This window comes from Chaetura pelagica, unplaced genomic scaffold (genome assembly GCF_000747805.2).
Source record: "Chaetura pelagica isolate M959 unplaced genomic scaffold, ChaPel_1.0 scaffold24, whole genome shotgun sequence".
Taxonomy (NCBI): domain Eukaryota; kingdom Metazoa; phylum Chordata; class Aves; order Apodiformes; family Apodidae; genus Chaetura; species Chaetura pelagica.
Window position 1 is genome coordinate 3,508,175 of NW_009953077.1, and position 18,294 is coordinate 3,526,468.

Sequence of the window (18,294 nt, forward strand, 5' to 3'; positions counted from 1 at the left end):
GACCCCTAAGACAAAAGGTACTACGTTCCAAAGCACACAGGTACTGTCAAAGTATAACTCCCACTTTCAAAACCCATTTTTGCAACACTTCAGGTGCTTAAGAAACCTCAAATTGAAAGTCAGGGTTAAGAAGATTAACATTCTCCAAGTATCCATAATTCTACAAGTAAACCCAAGAACTCAGAACAGTTACTTCTGCCATGAAGAAAAGCCCTACGGAGGATCTGCTGGAGGACTAAGACGAAAACCAGCTCATTAATACAGACATTCAAAGTTTTGCCAGAAGTCCAGCCTATTCTCAGTCATGATGGGTTTTTATGTTTATGACATTGTCCAAAGAAGTAGGAAAAGGTCATTCTTATTTCTTGACATGTAGCTCTAAATTCTAGTTTCTGATAAAGTCTGGCTTCCCAGTGCAGTTCTGCACAAAGAGCCTTTGCCAAGCACGGCAAACAGTGATGAATACCCATCCATTATGCCTGCAAATTGACAACAGGTATTTGTAACACTCATGCAATATGGAAAACTGGTTAGAAGGGTGGAGCTAGGAACAGTTCAATTAAATTAGGGAAAAGGAGAACTGAGGCTGGAGAACAGGAAGAAAATTCCCCAACAGTGAGGTCTACCGAACAGCAGAGCCAGCCTCCCCAGGGAGGAGAGGAAAGCCCTCTCCTTTGAGTCATTTAAAAATAGACTGGAGAAGGCACTCAAGACTGTACTGTGGGGAATAATCCTGTGTTGGCAAGGGCAGGATGTGATGACTTAATGCATTTCTTTCCATCTCTGATTTCAGTGATTCACCCAGAGCTCCAAACCTGAACGTACAGAAGTGCAAGAGATGTGGGGCACAGAGAGGAACAAGTGTCACAATGCCAAGAGGACCAGCAGGACTCTGGTCCAAATTCTTTCTAACCACACTCACCCTACAGGCCAAGTTGACGTGCTGAAGGTCACCCATGTTTTCTCTCATGGCCCATGGACCCATTAATTGACTGGCCTTTGTGGTAAGCTGGGCTTGTGAGTTCTTCAAAACACTCACTTTTGTGCTGCACCAGGCATGGTTTTAATGCTACTAACACAGGGCAAAGCACAGAAGCCATTAGTGGCTTGCAGATCACTGTAAGAATGGGGCCTTGTTCCTGGGAAGAAATACATCATTCATATATATATCTCCCCAAAACACCAACAGAACTGTTGGTTATTTGCAATGATACAGTGCCTAGATCACACCCCACCATCCTACTGAGGTGGGTAATCGTGAGTGCTCAGGTCGGGCAGAAGACAGGTGTCAAGAGGCAGGCTCAGATCCATGGGTGATGGCTCTCTGCTCAGGGTCTCCAAACAGGCAGAAGTGCCCGTGTAGTGCCTGCAGCAGCCCAGCCACTACACTGCTTTTTATGCTCTTGCAATATGAAATATAAACTGGGAATTATGAGCAACACAACGGCAACAATCAGATCAGCCTGGTTTTTCCACCAGTGTCACCAAATAGCTCCTACCTGCTTACACTGTGCTCCTCCTGCAGAAGGCTGCAGGAGATAATGAGACTTTTCCAGAGTAATACCCATTCCCACCAGTATTCACAGCCTAGGAAAGCAAAATGACAAGGAGCACACTACATGAAAGCAGGCCGCCATGCCAAGCCTGTGTCATGTGTATTCTATTAAGCTGAAGGCTGAATAGAAGACTTTGTTTTCCACTTCAAAGGACCCCATCCCAATCTCTCGCTCTTCCCTTATGAATAACAAATTGGAAATAAATCTTCTGGCTGAAGTGCATGGAAACTCGTACAGTTGAGGCTCTCTGCAGCTTCCCAGCTCAAACACATGCTAATTTTTTTTGTAAACACTTTCATGTGATATATATGTAAATCTCACGGTGCGTTGCTGCACCATGTAAAGCAATACAGCGGGTGTGGCCTCAAGGGATGGGGCACAGTGGGAAGACTGAATGCAGATTTCCAATTATTCAAAGGGATAATGTTCACAGAGAAGGGTCAAATTTCTCTGTGGGCAGAGCCTTACTTTTCTTCCTAATGATCCCATATGCCAGTGTCCTCTCTTTCTCACTACAAACATTATTTAGCTCTTTTTATACTGAGAATACAAGGACACCCCATTTTGCTGAGCAGAAGGCACACTGGAAAAGTTATTTATAGAATCACAGAAACATTAAGGCTGGAAGGGACCTCAAAGATCATCAAGTTCCAAGCCCCCTGCCATGAGCAGGGACCCTACCACTAGACCAGGCAGCACAAAACCTCATCCAACCTGGTCTTAAAAACCTCCAGGGATGGGGCATCAACAACCTCCCTGGGCAACCCATTCCAGTTCCTCACCACCCTTACAGTGAAGAATTTCTTCTTAATATCTAACCTAAATCTCCCTTCTCTCAGTTTAAAACCATTGCCCCTTGTCCTATCACTATCTTCTCTGATGAAAACCCCCTCCCCAACTTTCCTGTAGCCCCTTTGAAGTACTGGAAGGCCACTATAAGGTTTCCCCAGAGCCTTCTCTTCTCTAGGCTGAACAGCCCCAACTCTCTCAGCCTGTCTTCACAGCAGAGGTGCTCCAGGCCTTTGATCATCTTGGTGGCCCTTCTCTGGACCCTCTCCAGATCTATATCTCTTGTTCTGAGGGAACCAGAACTGTACACAGTATTTCAGGTGAGGTCTCACCAGAGCAGAGGAGAGAGGCAGAATACACTAAAGGCCTTCAAATCTAAAAGATAAGAAAAAGAAAAGAAAACAATACCATCACCTTTAATTACAGAGGAGGAAGTGTAAGGTGCCCACAAATGTGGGTTGCTCACGTGTTGTGGACACCTGGTCTCCAGATGGCCAATAACCTTTTACTAGTTCACACACTAGTTCACTAGTTTACTAGTTCACTCCTTAGCTGTGCACGCCTGTCACCTTTGCTGTACATTTGTGGTAAAAGTTTGGGGCAGAAATAATCCCTCAGCTTTGTGCTCCCAACACATTTGGGTCTTGGTCTATCTGCAGGACACCTAAGCTATGGTGACCCCAGGAGAGCACACCACTCACTTCTCTCTCAAACCAGACCAATACCCTGAACACTGCAGGAAGCACCACAGAGAACGAGTACTAGAGGCAGGCAGAACTCATGGCATACACTTAACTCAAGGCCTACAGCTGAGTAAATATTACAATTCCCTCCACTGATAAGCATCTGTAGTGTTTCTACATACCCCTCTGTTCAAGACAGTGTTCAACTTCATGGTAACAGAGGGGAGAAAAATCTCTCTGAATTAATCACACGGATTTGTGTGCACGTGCAGTCCGGCAGACTGAGAAAAGAAAAGTAATTTTCACGCTTGCCTTTGCTACTAGGTATTTTACTTGTAATGTGGCATTCTGCATGGCTGATCCTTACAGATGCATGGCACATTAACTACAGGATAAGAAAAAATTCATAAGCTGATCAGTTTCTATATGTACAGTCAAACAGATCACTGAGCCAAACATCCTCCCCAGTGAATTTTTATGTGCATATGTGCAACACATGTGTAAGTACATGTGTATATTATCTTGCAGGAAACACGCAAGCCCAAACATGGGAAAAATTCAATGATCTAAGTTCACTGTTGACATAAATGTTGAGACTCCATTTTCACTAATAGGCTCACTTATGCCATTAATGAATTTGGCACTAGAATTAAACCCACCCAAATCCTAGATAAACTGAAAGAAAAAGAACAAGAGTTAGCCTACATGCAACAGCATATTTTTCATGTTAAAAGCATTTCATTCCCTTTCTCTCCCCATATAATACTGCATTGATGTCTGTGACCCATTTGGATGTAAATCCAAATGGATGTGCTAAAAGCCTAGTTAAAGAAAATGCCTTTGAAACTGTTCCCATGGCAAGGCAGAACATAATATGACAGCTACATTTAGTTTCCATGGCATGAAGGGCCATATATGTGTCTGGGGAGGAAAATGCACTTCTGAAAAATGACTTCGAAGTTAGGATGGCTTTACTTGAGCATCTGCACTGCTACTGCCTGCTAATAAATCTGTGCTTCATGCAGATTTGTGTGAATAAATTACATGGAAGAATTACATGAGTCTTTTAAGGTTCCTCAGCAAGAGGCAACTGTCCAAATCAAATAGGCAGCCCTTCACATTACTTCTATATCCTACCAAATGTCCCCAGACATCCCACTGGCAAGCTCAGCAATATCTGAAGAACTGCTTGTGGGCTAGGCATGACCAAGAGCATCATAGTCTGGCTCTTTATCTACAGACTGCCCAAGTCTGTTTTACTTCTGCCATTTTGAAAGCTGCATTGATGATCCAAGACCACGTGACTTTCTCAAATGTGTCTGCAGCGCTGTAAGTGAGGATTGCATTTGTTTCTCTCTCTTTGGTGCAGATGGCATATAGCATTCCTTCGAGGCTTCAAGACTGTGTGAATGACACTTATTGTGACACTAATAAAGCGAGGGCTGTTTGCTGAACAGCTGCTGGATACATTGTTCTTTTGTGAGAAAAATGCAGCCGTTATGCTAATGGCATGCACGGGCACTGGCCACAAGTTACATCACGCCCCAAAATGCTGCTGTGAAAATCTGTTTTCCTGACCCAGCACCTAAGCAAATGGCAGACACATTAGCATTATTTAACTATTGGGACTTAATCTCTAGATCAGCCCCACTGTTACTCAAAGAGGGAGCAAGGTATGGTAGAACACTTACTACACTGCCTGCAAGGAAATGGGTTTAAAGCTGGACCTGGGTTTCATTTACTCTCAACTTATATGCAGCTGAGCACAGCAGAAAAGAAACACAAGACTGCTTCTCTAGGAAAAAAAAAAAAAAAGGAAAGCTGTCTCCTACCTACAGAGCAAGGAAAGAGCCATTTTAGGCCCACTTTGGCTACATTCCTCTATTTTCTACCTCTCCTGTTAAACACCAACAGGCTTGATTGTAAATTTTAGGAAGGCAATAGCATGTGGTTTATTGTTTCAATGGTGGAGTTATAAACACATATTAATGTCAAGAAGCCCAGCTGCCTGGGCAGAAGCATTCTGTAAGCTTTTCATTCTTACAAACTTTAAACATCAGGTGCAATGATCTCCAACAAGATTAGAGTCCTCACTCCACAGAAACCTACCAAGCAGTTCTTGCACAGCATGCTTCAAGGTATGTCTCAAAGGTGTATCGGCACTGACAACTAGAAGCAAGGCTGAGCCCACCCTGGAGCCAGGCTTGTTCACACACCATACTGCCCATACCAGTCCCTAGAAATTGAGCTCTCTGGAGGGGGAAACCAAGAGAATCAAGCAAACAGAGACTCGTGCCAATGCTTTCACATAGAACTATAGTTCAGTCCACTAGCAGATTTCCCAAATTCTGTTCCTCTCAACACAAGTACTTTGTGCCTGGGATGACAGAAAACAGGGCACCTAAGCAAGTGTAAACCCAAGCAAGCCTGCTCTTCATCGTGTGCAAAAACCACATGGGGAACTTCTGTTCTGACCCAACCAACCTTCTCAAACTGCTCAGCCACACAGATGAATAGCTGATCTCTCTCCACCCTCTTTACTATCATACCCCACTTATTTTAAAGGGTAGAAATATGTCTGTGTGTGCTCTTCAAACCATTACCTTCTCCTGAAGCCACCAAAGCATTGCTCTGATTGCTCAGTATCTTGTAGCACTATCACATTCCACCACAGTCATTACAAAATCCCACAAGAGAAAAGTGCCCATGTATCTCAGCTCCCTGTCTCTAGTTATTGCCTCTGATGGTCCAACCAAATTACCTGTTAATTTGTGTGACTAACAGATAAGAGAAAATTGTCAAAGCCAGTGACAAAAACATGTAGGCTCACTATAGCTGCAGAAAGTCTAAAAGCTTTAGGTTTTGCACAGCACCAAATCAAAGAGGGAATCCTGGTCACACTGAGTGCCAGAAGAGCCAGAGCATCCCCTTGAGCATGGTCAGTCCAAGATGTTTATCTTTCCTTGCAGGTCCTGTGTCAGCAGAGCAGCACAGTCTGTGCCAGCCCTCCCCAGAGAGGCTGTGTGTGCAAGAGCAGGACTCACTGGCACACACACAGTTTGGGGACTGAATTCAGCCTGACCTTGATGTTAAATAGTCTGAGCAACCTCAAGTGTCTCATCTCAGAATCAGACATGTCTAACAAAAAGCACAAGAGGTTCCCAGGACTGTAGGTTTATATTCCCTCCTTAAAAAGAAACCAACAAAGCAAACAAAAAAACCCTTATTTTTCAAGTCTACTCATTTGAGACACATGTCCTCCTGTCCTGTCTGTTTCTCCCCTCCTTACTGGCTACCAGAGCCTGTTCTCCAGACATACAATACATTTGGTCTATAAAGAGAGCATTCTCCATGTACAGCTGTGTTGGAGTAACTCTCAGAGGCTCTGAAGTGCAGCCAAGATGCCGAAATATAAAACCCAAGAGGACTGAGTCTTGTTTCACCTGAGACAGTTTTATCTTACACACAGCACTGTTCTCTGAGGGCACTGACCATTTCCACTCAGCCGTAAGAAACAGGCATTTTTGGCAAGATGTTTCTGGACTCAAACCTAATCAGAGGCTCTTGATTTTGTGGGGTTTGTTTAAACTCTTGTTTTTTTAAAAAAAAAAAAACCAAAACAAACAACCTGATGCCCTGTATTTCTGCAATATCCCCACTGCATAAATTAAAGTTGCCTTTTTTTCTCAGTTAAGTCTAAAAGAGAAAAAATATGGATTAAAATGCAACATGAAACAAATGATAAATAAATTATGTGCTGTTGGTAGATACTGTGATACGATAATTAGAAGGGCTGGATAAAATTCCTGAACAGAGCAGAAGAGCAGATAATAAAGAAGGGATGAACTTCCACAGTATTACAGTCATCTGAATGGAGACTAAACACCCCTGGCAGCACGGTGAAAGCAAGAGAGCTGCACCAGACTCCCTGCAACCCACAATGATTTCATGCCAAATACGCAGCTCTGTAATTTGAAATTCCCACAATGAAGAACACACATACAGTATTTCCAAAGCAAGTTACAGAGGCACACTGGAAATTCCAGGGCAATATACAATAGGACTGTATCTTACAAAGTTATTCCAAAACTTGAACTAATATGGAAGTCAGTGTGCTCAGCTGGCATTTGGGAAGTGCACCACAGCTATGTTCTCCTTCCTTTCTTAACAGCCAGCTGGCTTTCAGACAAGACTAGAAGCATCAGCCCCACCTTAAAGAACCTAAATCTGGTAAAGCTGCCACAGTGATCAGCCATGGTGCTCCTCTGAGGGTTGGCGTAGTAGACAGCAAATGAGATTTGAAACGCCTCCTCTTTTCCTCAACTCTGAGAATTCAAAATAATTTTAGCTGTAAAGGCTTGGGATAAAAAGACAGAGAAGCACTGACGCACTCCAGTAGAGGATTACAATGTCTGTCTTGAAATCTGATACATCACAACAGAGATTCCTTCTCCCCTTTGGCTTGTATCAATAACCTGTGTCTAAATCAAAATATAAAAAAAATTAGGAACTGGGAAGGGAAAGGACATTAAGCATGCATTATAGCAGTGGATGCCACCTACAGGCAAAAAAAAAAGGATTATTTTTCTTTTTTAAATTAAAATCATCATCATTTCTTTACTGCTGTTTCTTGACCCATTGCAATCTATTCACTGTTTCAAAACTGCATGTTCACCTGAGTAACTGGAAGTAAGGCTTGCATTTGAAGCAATATCTATTCCTTGCTAATTACTGCAATATCCCTTTCAGCAGCACCCACAGTGCACATAACCTTATAGTTTAGTAATCCATGCAATGCTCTCTCTTCTAACTTAGTTTAGTGCATGATATACAAGTTTACCCTCACATAGGACAGCTGGTCTACATTCACAGGCAGAAGAAAACTGCATGTAAACTACGTGGCTGAAGCCAGCTGGAAGCAGAAAGAGTAACCATAGCAGCCTGGAGCAAAGCAGATAGAGAAAATGGGATATAGAAACACCTGATTTGCTGCCTAGGACAAGACTTTATTAGGCTTCTTTGAGTTTAACACCCTGCTGCTGGCTGCAGCCAGCACATACTTGAAGGAAAAGGAAACTTTCTTCTTCTTCCATGTGCCTCACTAACTGTTCTTTACAGTGGAAAGATATTTTTCCTAATTTTTATGGTGATTAACTTGTTTGGGGAATTACAGGACTGAGTCTATCATCCATCAGCTTATGTAACTTTGTCCTAATGCTTTTTAAAACGACACAGCCACAGCACTTGTTTTTTTCTTTTCCACAAGATGATCCACGTACATCATACACAACTGCTCCCTCGTTTACTTTCTCAAGCAACCCTATTAATACAGACCAGAATAGTCCAACAGACACTATTTAACCAAAAGGTTCAGTCAGTTCTTCTGTGTTCAGGCTGTCTCTTGTCCTTTGCACTCCTACTCTTCTTAATTACTGTCTCTTCATGCACCCATGAGAAGCCCTAGCCTGAATCCTACTCCTATTGATGCTACCGGCCACATTCAGCCTGTTGATGGGACCACAATGTTTTTTCTCCTTTGTTGTACTTGTCAGGGCAATTTTTTAAAGAGCTTCGTTCAGATAAACAAACCCTATTCTGCTTTCGCTGTCTGGCTTTGATGTGACAAACTTTGAGCTCTTTCCATGTGCTGAGCCAAAGTCACTGGAGCACGCAAGACTGATTTTTGCCATTTTCTACTCTTGGTTCCACAGTCAGAAGAATATATTGCAACTGGTCCGTGGAACAAACTAACCCAGTTTTGTTTCTCTTCAGATCTGCACTGACCTCTTTAGATTAAATATGATGTCTCCTCCCAAGCGACTCACTCCTGTAGCTAGCTAAATTCAAACTGTCTTCTTTAAACCCTGCAATCTAAACAATGCATTTTATTGTCACAGCTACGTGGACATTAGTTAAAACAACTTCACATTCTGCAAACAGCCACACAATGTTGCTGTTTTATGTGGTTTTGGCAAGAAAATTGTACTTCTCTTTAAGCACTGCCACTGCTTGCTCCCAAACATGGCTGCTGCACTAACAATTCACAGGTCAGACCAGTATTGCTGCCCGAGAGTTTACAGAAAGCCATTCCTAGACACTGGCAGGGAAAAAGATTCCTAATAAGGCAGCCAAAGCTACTCTGTGCAATGGGATGATACCCAGACACCACATCAGGCCAAGTTCACAAAGTACCTGCAGAATCCTCTATGAAACGCAGCTCAGTTCTGTGAAACCATTTGATGTTTTTCGTGCTTCTCCCTGCCTGTGGACTCCCCTGAAACATCTAGATGCAGACATTCAACACTGTGGTCTTCATCTCTCCACAACAGCCCAAGCTACACAGTGAGAGGACAAGCTATTGTACCAATCAAGCATACAAGGACCAAGGAAAACATAAGTCCTTCTGCCTCAATAAAAGCAGCAAGGGGCAAGGAAGATCCTACCTGGTTCCCAGTACCTCTAGTTACCAGTTTGGATCTCAGTGCCAAGCTTTGTCAGAAGCCCAGCACCCTTAAGAAGATGAAATTTATTCTCTCTCTAGATCCTCTCTCACAAATATATTTTGCTGCAATGCTTTTAATGATCTGCAATAATTTTCTATGCTTCCAAGCTAGGACCTCAAAGCACCTGAAAAACCTTGACCTTCCTTCATCTTCTGCAGCGAGTTAAAGGAAAAAAACAGAGGGTCAGAGAAGTTACATCACTTTGAATCCAACTCTATTGAAGTCTCTCCCTGTCTACAAACCCAGGCTCAATCGGTTTTATCTGCATAATTTCCAATTACCTGTTACCTTGAAGAAACAGTAAAAAAAAAAAAAAGTATTAAAAGAACCACGCAACACAAGATAGTTCCCACTCTAAATCAGTAAAAATAGCTAGGGTAGCAGATAACAGTTCTGGCATGCTGGGGAGTAAAATTTGGCACTGATGTGCCACATACCAGTGGTTAGATGTTCCCTGTTATTTTCCAGATATTCAAGCAAATGATCTTCTCATGCACAGGTAGGGTGGTACACACTTACTGATTCTTCTATGTGCCAATACTTGTGATAATAAAGTTATATAAGTTAACATGGAAAGCTTTTGCAAAATGTACCATTTATATTTCTATCATTAAAGAGGACTTACCTTTAAGGACTCCCAGAGGGGAAATTGTACCAGAGAGAAAGGAATCTAGAGAGGTAGGAAAAGAAAAAGAAAAACAAAACTCAAGAACATAAAGTTACAAAAGCAAATTAGGTTGGCATGTTCCTCAGCTGGCTAAATTAGGAACAGTTAAGTTCACTCAGTGAACTGCAGCTTATTGCATTTACAAATCTTTAAGGACACTTTATGTACACTGCCATTAAATAACTGGTCTCACTAAAGCAGTTTTACTTTGTTTATCACATTCTCTGCTGGGAGGTTAATGTATTGTTACCAGGGGGGCCTAGAAGAGCACTAAGCAGTATGATCTAGTGCAGGGACAGTCTTGGTTTGACACTCAGCCAAGAAAGCCGTAAGGATGGTTCAAGAAACACAATCGAAGCCCAGGAACACAGCTTGGCAGAAAAACATCTTCAGCAGTACACACTTCCAAATGTTGAGCTGAAAAGTTGCACTCCAACCAGGGCTTTGCAGTTTGGGCATCAGCTGCAGATAGAAACTTTTTGAAACATCTGCCAGTGCTCTCACATTAACAAGCTCCCTAGAGAATTAAAAGCAGGTTGTGAAGAGCTACCACAATCCAACCAAAACCCAAGGGAGATGCTTGGTGATTGTCATCTCATCACCTATAATGAGAGGTTTTTCTGTCCAGCAACAGCCTGTACCTCTACCTAGGTTCATTCCTGCTCCACTTGTCCCCAGCAGTGCCTGTGCATTTCCAGTTCTTTTACAGATCTTGCCCTGAATAAATGCCTCATGACCAACTCTCTTAACATGCTGTGAAGAAAGCAAACACAGGTCTCTTTCAGACCTGTAGGCTATGCAGGGCTAACACATGTAATAAGACAGTTCTTACCATGAACAATGTTTCTTTGCAACAAGAAGAATCACCTTGTAAGGTTATGACTTCCCTTATAGTTTCTCCCTCCTCCAATCTCTTCACTAAGTTCTTACAGCTCTTCCTCCTCCTTCACCACTCTGACAAGCCTTGTCCAACATCCAGCTCTGGTATCAACCCTGCCTTTACCAACTCCAGCACAGGTATCTATCTCAAGACATCTTAGAGGGAGGAGTCCCTATGAAAACACTAGCCTGTGCCAGAATAGCTCTAGAGCTTGTATCTGCAGGTCTTCTTTGAGCCCTCCTAAATACTTCAACAGTTATCTCCTCTACTTCAACAGCCAGTCAGCCCCAGTTTCAAATCTTCCTCCAAGAATCTATTTTCTTCTCCTACTCTTATCTTCCTTCCCCAAGCACGATGCATGCCAGATTAGTTTTCCCCCTTACACAGACTGATGTTGTTTGTGCATCGTGCATTTACGCACCTTTTGCCATGAAAAGTAGAACACACTCAAAATGGGTCCTACTTAACTAACAGATAAACCTTTGCTCTTTGTGACCTAAGCAATGTCAGGGCAAAAACATTTACTAGAGATATGAACAGCTAATTAAATCCAAATTCAAGCTACACAGAGGAATCTGAAATGGTACATCCATTTGACACCACAGGAGTTAAAGAGTATTGCCTGCTTCCCTGTGTTGCAACTAATGATTAATAAATGAGTCTATTAAGTTAATCTACCAGGCAAAACTAAGCTTGACAGACACCTGCCACAGAAAATTTGTTATCTATTCAGGCAGGAAATGGCAGTGAGAAGAAATCAATGTCACTGCTGTACATTGAGCTGACAAACTGAAATCTCAGAGGAAGTTTGTCATCTTGAACAATGAGCAATATCCCTGGTGGCATCTCAGAGCCCCACAATAAAGGTCAGACATGGTTCTTATTTATCAGCGCCTGAAAACTCTACTGTAGCAATTATATTTTGTTTTTAACACTGGGTGAAAAAGTCCAGCTATTTGACAGTAATATTTGGTAATATATTTGTGAGAAGATAAACAGTTATATGTATCTCTCTCCATATGCTGCTGCATCACTGTTCAATTGAAGTTAAATGGCATGCTTCTTTGCAATATAAAGGGAAAAGCAACATAATCTCTATTATCTATACCAAAAAATAGGGAAAAAAAAGAAACAATACCCACTACATTTGCTTCAAATTTGTTAAAGAGAGAGAAGGAAACTCTCTGTATCCAGCTCTACACCAAACAAAACAAGCTTTCAAATGCAGTCTCCAAGTTTTGCTTTTTTATACGCACAAATGAGTGGTAAAATTATGCAGCTGTTAATAAGATGACAAGGGAAGCTTTTGACATGAACCGCTTTTTAACTCTTAGCTAGAAGCATTACAATCAAAGAGGAAATTTGTTCAAGACTGCTGTTCGATTTCTGGCATTAGTGGTGTTAGCTTTCTGTGTCTCACTCAGTGGGGACCACAACTGGATGGGGATTATCAGTTTCACTTCTCCCCATGCACCCCACGAGATCCTACCAAAACGCCTGGGAAGATTTTTTATGTATGTCAGTGGGATCTGCACAGCCACTGGGCTCCCTCACCTCTAAGATGCCTGCAGAATAAGGGCTTAAACATTCATCAATCTTCTACAGAGTTTGAGAACTTGCAAAAAACAAAGAAGCACCACCAACAAAAACAAGCAGAGCAGCACTTTGTCTGCACAAAGAAGATCCTAACAAGATGTCCTCCATTTCTTACAGTTGTCCATTGGAGCCTGTTTGACAACATCCTGACTTAAAAACAAAAATCATGCAAGCAATTTCATGGGTACTGGAATGAAAGGGAGTATAGCTTCCTGTGGATTTGTTTTTTGTCATCAGGTTCTCTGAAGCCAAATAATTTCCAAGCTGAGTTTGACTATCTTCCCACGACAGGAACCTCCATCACACTTCCTCTGAACATCTATTCCACAGCCCCTGTTGAAAGTTCCATCCCTATTGCAAGCCTTCCCTCAAACTCCTTAATCACCTTTACTCTGTTCTCACACACGTTTTCAAGAAACTTAGGAGGAACTTACAGCAACTCTTTACAGCCTCTGCCCTTCCACATCTCCATGGCCAACATGTCCAAGGGCTTCGCAGGCTGCTGTGTCCTCATGTGTGCATACACCCTGTTTGCATAAGCCTTGTTTCCCGAAGAGACCAGACTAAACTGCCCACGCCCAAAAGAAGGACTAATATATGCAAAAAGAAATAGCTCTGCAACAGTAACTCATCCAACAGTGAAAAAGCCTCTAGGTGGCTTCTTGCCCTTTACTCCTCTTCTAGGACAGTGTGACAAAATCTTGGAGTCTGGGAACACTTCTTAATTTGAATGTTTATAGCACTTCATTCCTTTTCATATTTTGCCTTTTAAAAGAAAAACTCTTCAGAAATGAACAGAATCACACCCTGCCAGGCAGCAATATTTATGCCTGAAATAGGCTAAGGCAACAATAAAAATGTGGTCCACACATGTGGGTAACTTTCTGCCAGCAAATATGAAACCCTGGCAAGCTCCACCAACCTCTCATTCGGCATTAATACAGACAGAAAGCACCAGTTCTTGTGTCTCGCCTTATGTTACATAACTGTGTTTGCTCAACAGAGTCAACTCTTACACACCCCAAAAAACCCAAATAAAAATAAATAAAAATGTAAAGCCTCCCCCTGCAGCTGTAAATTATTATTCTTAAATGTTTTATAGGTTTGTGAAATTATCATTTACTCTCGTCCCTGCAGTCCTGAGCACCTGATGCCTAACAATGTAACGGACATTGCAGATTCTTATTTCTACAGATCCACTTAATTACCTTGATATAGAAAGATTTTAAAATATTACTTTTAATAAGTTACTTCTATAGTTGCACCTCACAGCCAAAGCAACAGATGCCTAAACAGATGACAAAGTTCTGCCATCAAATACTGTTTAATTAAACAAGAGAAACTTAAGGAGGACCTTAATAGTACTCTTCGTAACTACAAGATGACATTTTAAAGTAACTCAAAATTGACTTGTTCAATATCTGATGCTAAATTGCAAACTGATACTGTTCTGAAAGAAACAGAGGCCAGGGAGAAAGGAGAACATGCTGTAGGAGTGGCAAAGAAGGGGGGGAAGAACCAAAAGAAAGGAAAGGGAAAAAAACCCCTCATCAGTCTCTTCAGAACTGGAATTCCCTTCCAAATATGAGAATTCTTTCACACAAAGAGGAAACAGATGTCCATGCCTGGAATTTGCATGTGGCTTTATTCTTTTCTAGGATACAATAAAACTACTCTTCTTCTCATCCTCCGAGCTAGAAATTAAACAGTGGCATGTCATGCATAGTCCAGCTGTGCCTTCTACCTCCAACCTTTATTAGCAATATATTTTAAAAAAAGGAAAGATAAAAACTAGGAAAGCACAAGAAATGAAAAACTGTGGTATGTGTTCTCAAAACAATATAAAGATGTTCTTACTAATCCGTGGCACATGTTTGTTTATTCAGGTTTTCTCTGTCTCCAGCTTTGCTCTCCAGAAGAGCTATGTGTTTTTACAAACGTTAGAGTAAATACTGAAGGAGATTGGCATAAACAGGCAGAGGAGGAAACAGGCTCACCTTTCAAGAGCTTTCTCAGTGCCCCTGAAACTGTACCTCCGCCCCAGAAACTGCTGTCACCATACCTCCACTGTTCCTTACATTAACAGCAATGGGAGAAAAGCCAACAGTTATGAAGAGGATTTTGACAGTACTGACCACACGAGGGCCAGCAGCAAGAACATCTGTGCCCTTCAGGGAGAACGTGCTGCAAGCATCATGGAGTAGATGAGGCTCACAGAGATGCTATCACCATTGAAGCCTGCCTTTATTACGGAGCACTCCACCCCAGTGTCTGAGCTGCAGGTGCCACACTGTGCCTTCTCCATCTTAATTACACAGAGAAGTCTAAAAGCCCATTTCTGAGTATCAAAAAATGCACTGCTTTACAAGGATACATAAGCCACAATTTTCAGGAGAACAATCTTTCCTTTATCTAAATCCCTTTTACATTCTTTTTTTTTTTTTTTTTTTTTTCATCAGCTTTTCTTATAAAAGATGGTTCTTTTCAAATAGGTTCAAGTTACAGTAGAATAAAACAATCCTGTCTGCTCACTGGAGTTAACACCAAAGCATTCCCATTAATACAGTAAATCTGGTTCAGTGTCTTGTCCTCCTGAAATGCTTCACACGCTTGCCCAATACATCTGGATTATATAAACTCATGTCCCAGCTATAAAATACACTTTCTCCATGATGGGATTTGAAAAGACAGCATGCAATTAGGAAAGCCTCTCCTCTGGACATCTCAGAGGCCATAGCAATTGAAACCTTCATGTAGAAACCTATGGCTTTCCACAGTACTGACTGAAGGTGTAGACAATCTCAGCACAGCCATCATTGATGGTATGCCCCAAAGCTGAAAAAGTAGACTGATTTTCAGCTCTTCGGTGTTGAACTTGTGGTTTTGCAGCACTGCTGGGGCCAAAGGAAGAGTGTTAGCAGTGGTAGAAATGCTGGTCTCCACAGTGCCAAAAGAATCATTAATACAAAGGTTTCAGGTGATGCACCATCAGCCACCTGCAGTAATCAGCAATTCCATTATTTTCAAGTGAATAACGTTAAACTCATGTGAGATGAGAGAAAACTGAAAGCTATAAATGGTAAAAATATAAAAGTCCTGAATCACAGTCATTACTCAAATTCAAGCATCCACTAGCCCTAAAATTAATATTAGCACGTTGCTTCCTTTTTTTCCCCAGATCTAAAATCAAAGTGTTTCTACTTGTCAGCTGGCATATGTGAATGTTTGGAAGTTAATTTCTTTCTGAGACAAAATATTATGTGCCTCACCGGGTTGCTTAATTTTGGTTCAAAGCAATTCTCACGGATGTCTTTTGGATCTGTATGGCAGAACTTCACATACAACAGGATTCTCTTTTAAACAGCACTGCTGTTTATAAAAGAAACTTTTAAAGGATGTTACATACAGACAAAAATACGAGAAAAATTACATCCAGTTTTCTCTCCACTAGAAAAAGGTTTTATGATTTAAAAAAAAAAGTTTTTTTGGAGGGACAGTGTTGACCAATGAAGGGGAAATACAGAGTCAGAGATCAGCATGACTGCGTGTTCCCAACACATGGGAAAAAGGGAAGCACTGAGGCAGATGCACAAACTCAATGCAGGCTGGATTGATTTAAGAGACCCTGATGATTACAGAGCACTAACTTTGCACACGCGTGAAACAGACCATCATCCAGCTATTGAAGGCTCTTTCCTCAAAGAAACAATACCAGCAGCCTCCACAATCCCTCCCCTTTTGCACCAGTCCCTTACTTTGCTGGGAGGACAGAATAACTGTTACAACTTGTGTATCATTAGCCACAGAAGTCAATCTTTTTGGACTTCAAACAGTAGCTGGGCTGACCGGTCCCTAACTGCACAAATAATATCCATGCTCTCCCATTTTCCAACAAACAAGCACTAAAGGAGATGCCCATTTTGCTACTCCTCAAAAAAAACATATCAAAAAAATCCTCAACCAGAAAGTGAATATGCTGACACTGATTTGTAGATGCTGTTTTCAAGGCCCAGATAAAAATCTTGTAGGCTAAAAGATGAGTTTAGCAGCTCTAGAAGAATGAAGGTATTGTTTAACAGGAAGCAGATGTATGTCAGATGGCAAACTCATTAAAGTGTCCCATCGTTAAAGGAAACGGGATAACAACGAGCCATCTGAAAAAACCTGAACTGATCAGGAAATACACAAGCCGCAGCTAATCTCCTATTTATTGGTAGGTAATGCCTTTAAGTCATGCACATGCATTGAGTTTAAGACCATGAAGGACTAATCTTTGTTCTCATGAAAAAAACATAGAAGCAGAACCCTAGAGCATAGAGAGCAGCATTTCTGGAATAAGTCTTCTGAAGAAAAACCCTAACATTTGGAGAAAGCATTACATCAATACGTGGGTGCACACATACATGCATGGTCTGGGAAGCATGTCAGTTTGATAATTTTGAAGGCATTTTAATATACATTTTACATGCATGTTACATTTTAAATGCAAATACAGTTACTAAAATGCCTTATGAAAGGCCCTTATCGAGGGAGAGCCTGTAAGTGCAAATTTTTAAACTCCAATCAAAGAAAAAAAATCATAGGCAGACACTGGACTGGGCAGATTTGCATTATCATGGAGTTGAACAGTTGCTCAAATGAGAATTTTACAGAAGATACAAGGACTTAAGTACAAGGAATTAAACAAGCAGCATGTTTTATTCACAAAATAGGTGGATCTGTGGAGAGGAGTGAGAGTACTGCTTCATCCAGCACAATTCAAAGAAACTTCACAACACTGCAGCTGTAATTGTACTAACATCAGCATAGGAACTCTTGTCCTTGGAGAAAGCCACAAAAAACATTAACAGACTGGGAAGAAACGTGTTTTTCCCTTCCTGGCTATATCCTAACCTATAGCAGTTTTGTTATAAATGTCTTGTTTCTACATTATTATTATAAATGTAACACAACAGTTCTCACCATCAAAATCCAATGCATTTCTCACCAGGACATTTCTGAATGTCACTAAAAAAATTTCCATGGGAAAATCTGTCTCGGCCTTTGAAAACGGGCCTGATCCAAAGTTGCTTGAAATCTCTGGGATTTTTGCACATGAGGCTTCGATAGCTTCTGGATCAGGACCCAAACTGCAGAACAGAGGGGAGAGTAAGGGTTCTAACACAAATCACAAGGATCCTACAATGGCCTTCCCAGAACACACAGACTCAAGACTCACATTGAGAGCAGGATCTGGGATGTGCTCTTTCTAACTTCTTAAGCAGGAACTGCTGCAAATTCCCTGCTTTTTCAGAATTGCACACAACTGCCCTACCAGTAGTATCTGAGCCCAAGCCACGTACATGTAAGTATAATTTAAAGTCTAAATAAAGTTAATTCAAACTAAGCACATTCTTTTCAATGTTTTACCAAATATGAACTTTGGTGTTTTGCTGCGATAGCCCTGAGGATTTGGTAAGGGGTATGCCTGCGTATTTGTCTTTCGTGGAAAACAGAAAAAAAACAACTCAGAACAAGACAAAGCATCCCACAGATACTAAGAGGAAATTACTCCATCAAGGCTAGTGCAAAACCAACAATAAGGCAACAACTACTATATACCAACAAGTTGAAACTTCTT

The 18,294-nt window shown here is 41.5% G+C and overlaps 1 protein-coding gene across 1 annotated transcript in view; it reads right to left on the minus strand.

The window, feature by feature from the left end:
* Positions 1 to 18,294, minus strand: part of SLC25A26 (solute carrier family 25 (S-adenosylmethionine carrier), member 26) — an 82,891-nt gene that overhangs the window by 16,539 nt on the left and 48,058 nt on the right. The window contains exon 6 of the mRNA XM_009996907.1: positions 10,157 to 10,201. Within this exon, the coding sequence (XP_009995209.1) occupies positions 10,157 to 10,201 (45 nt within the window). The remainder of the gene's footprint in view (positions 1 to 10,156; positions 10,202 to 18,294) is intronic.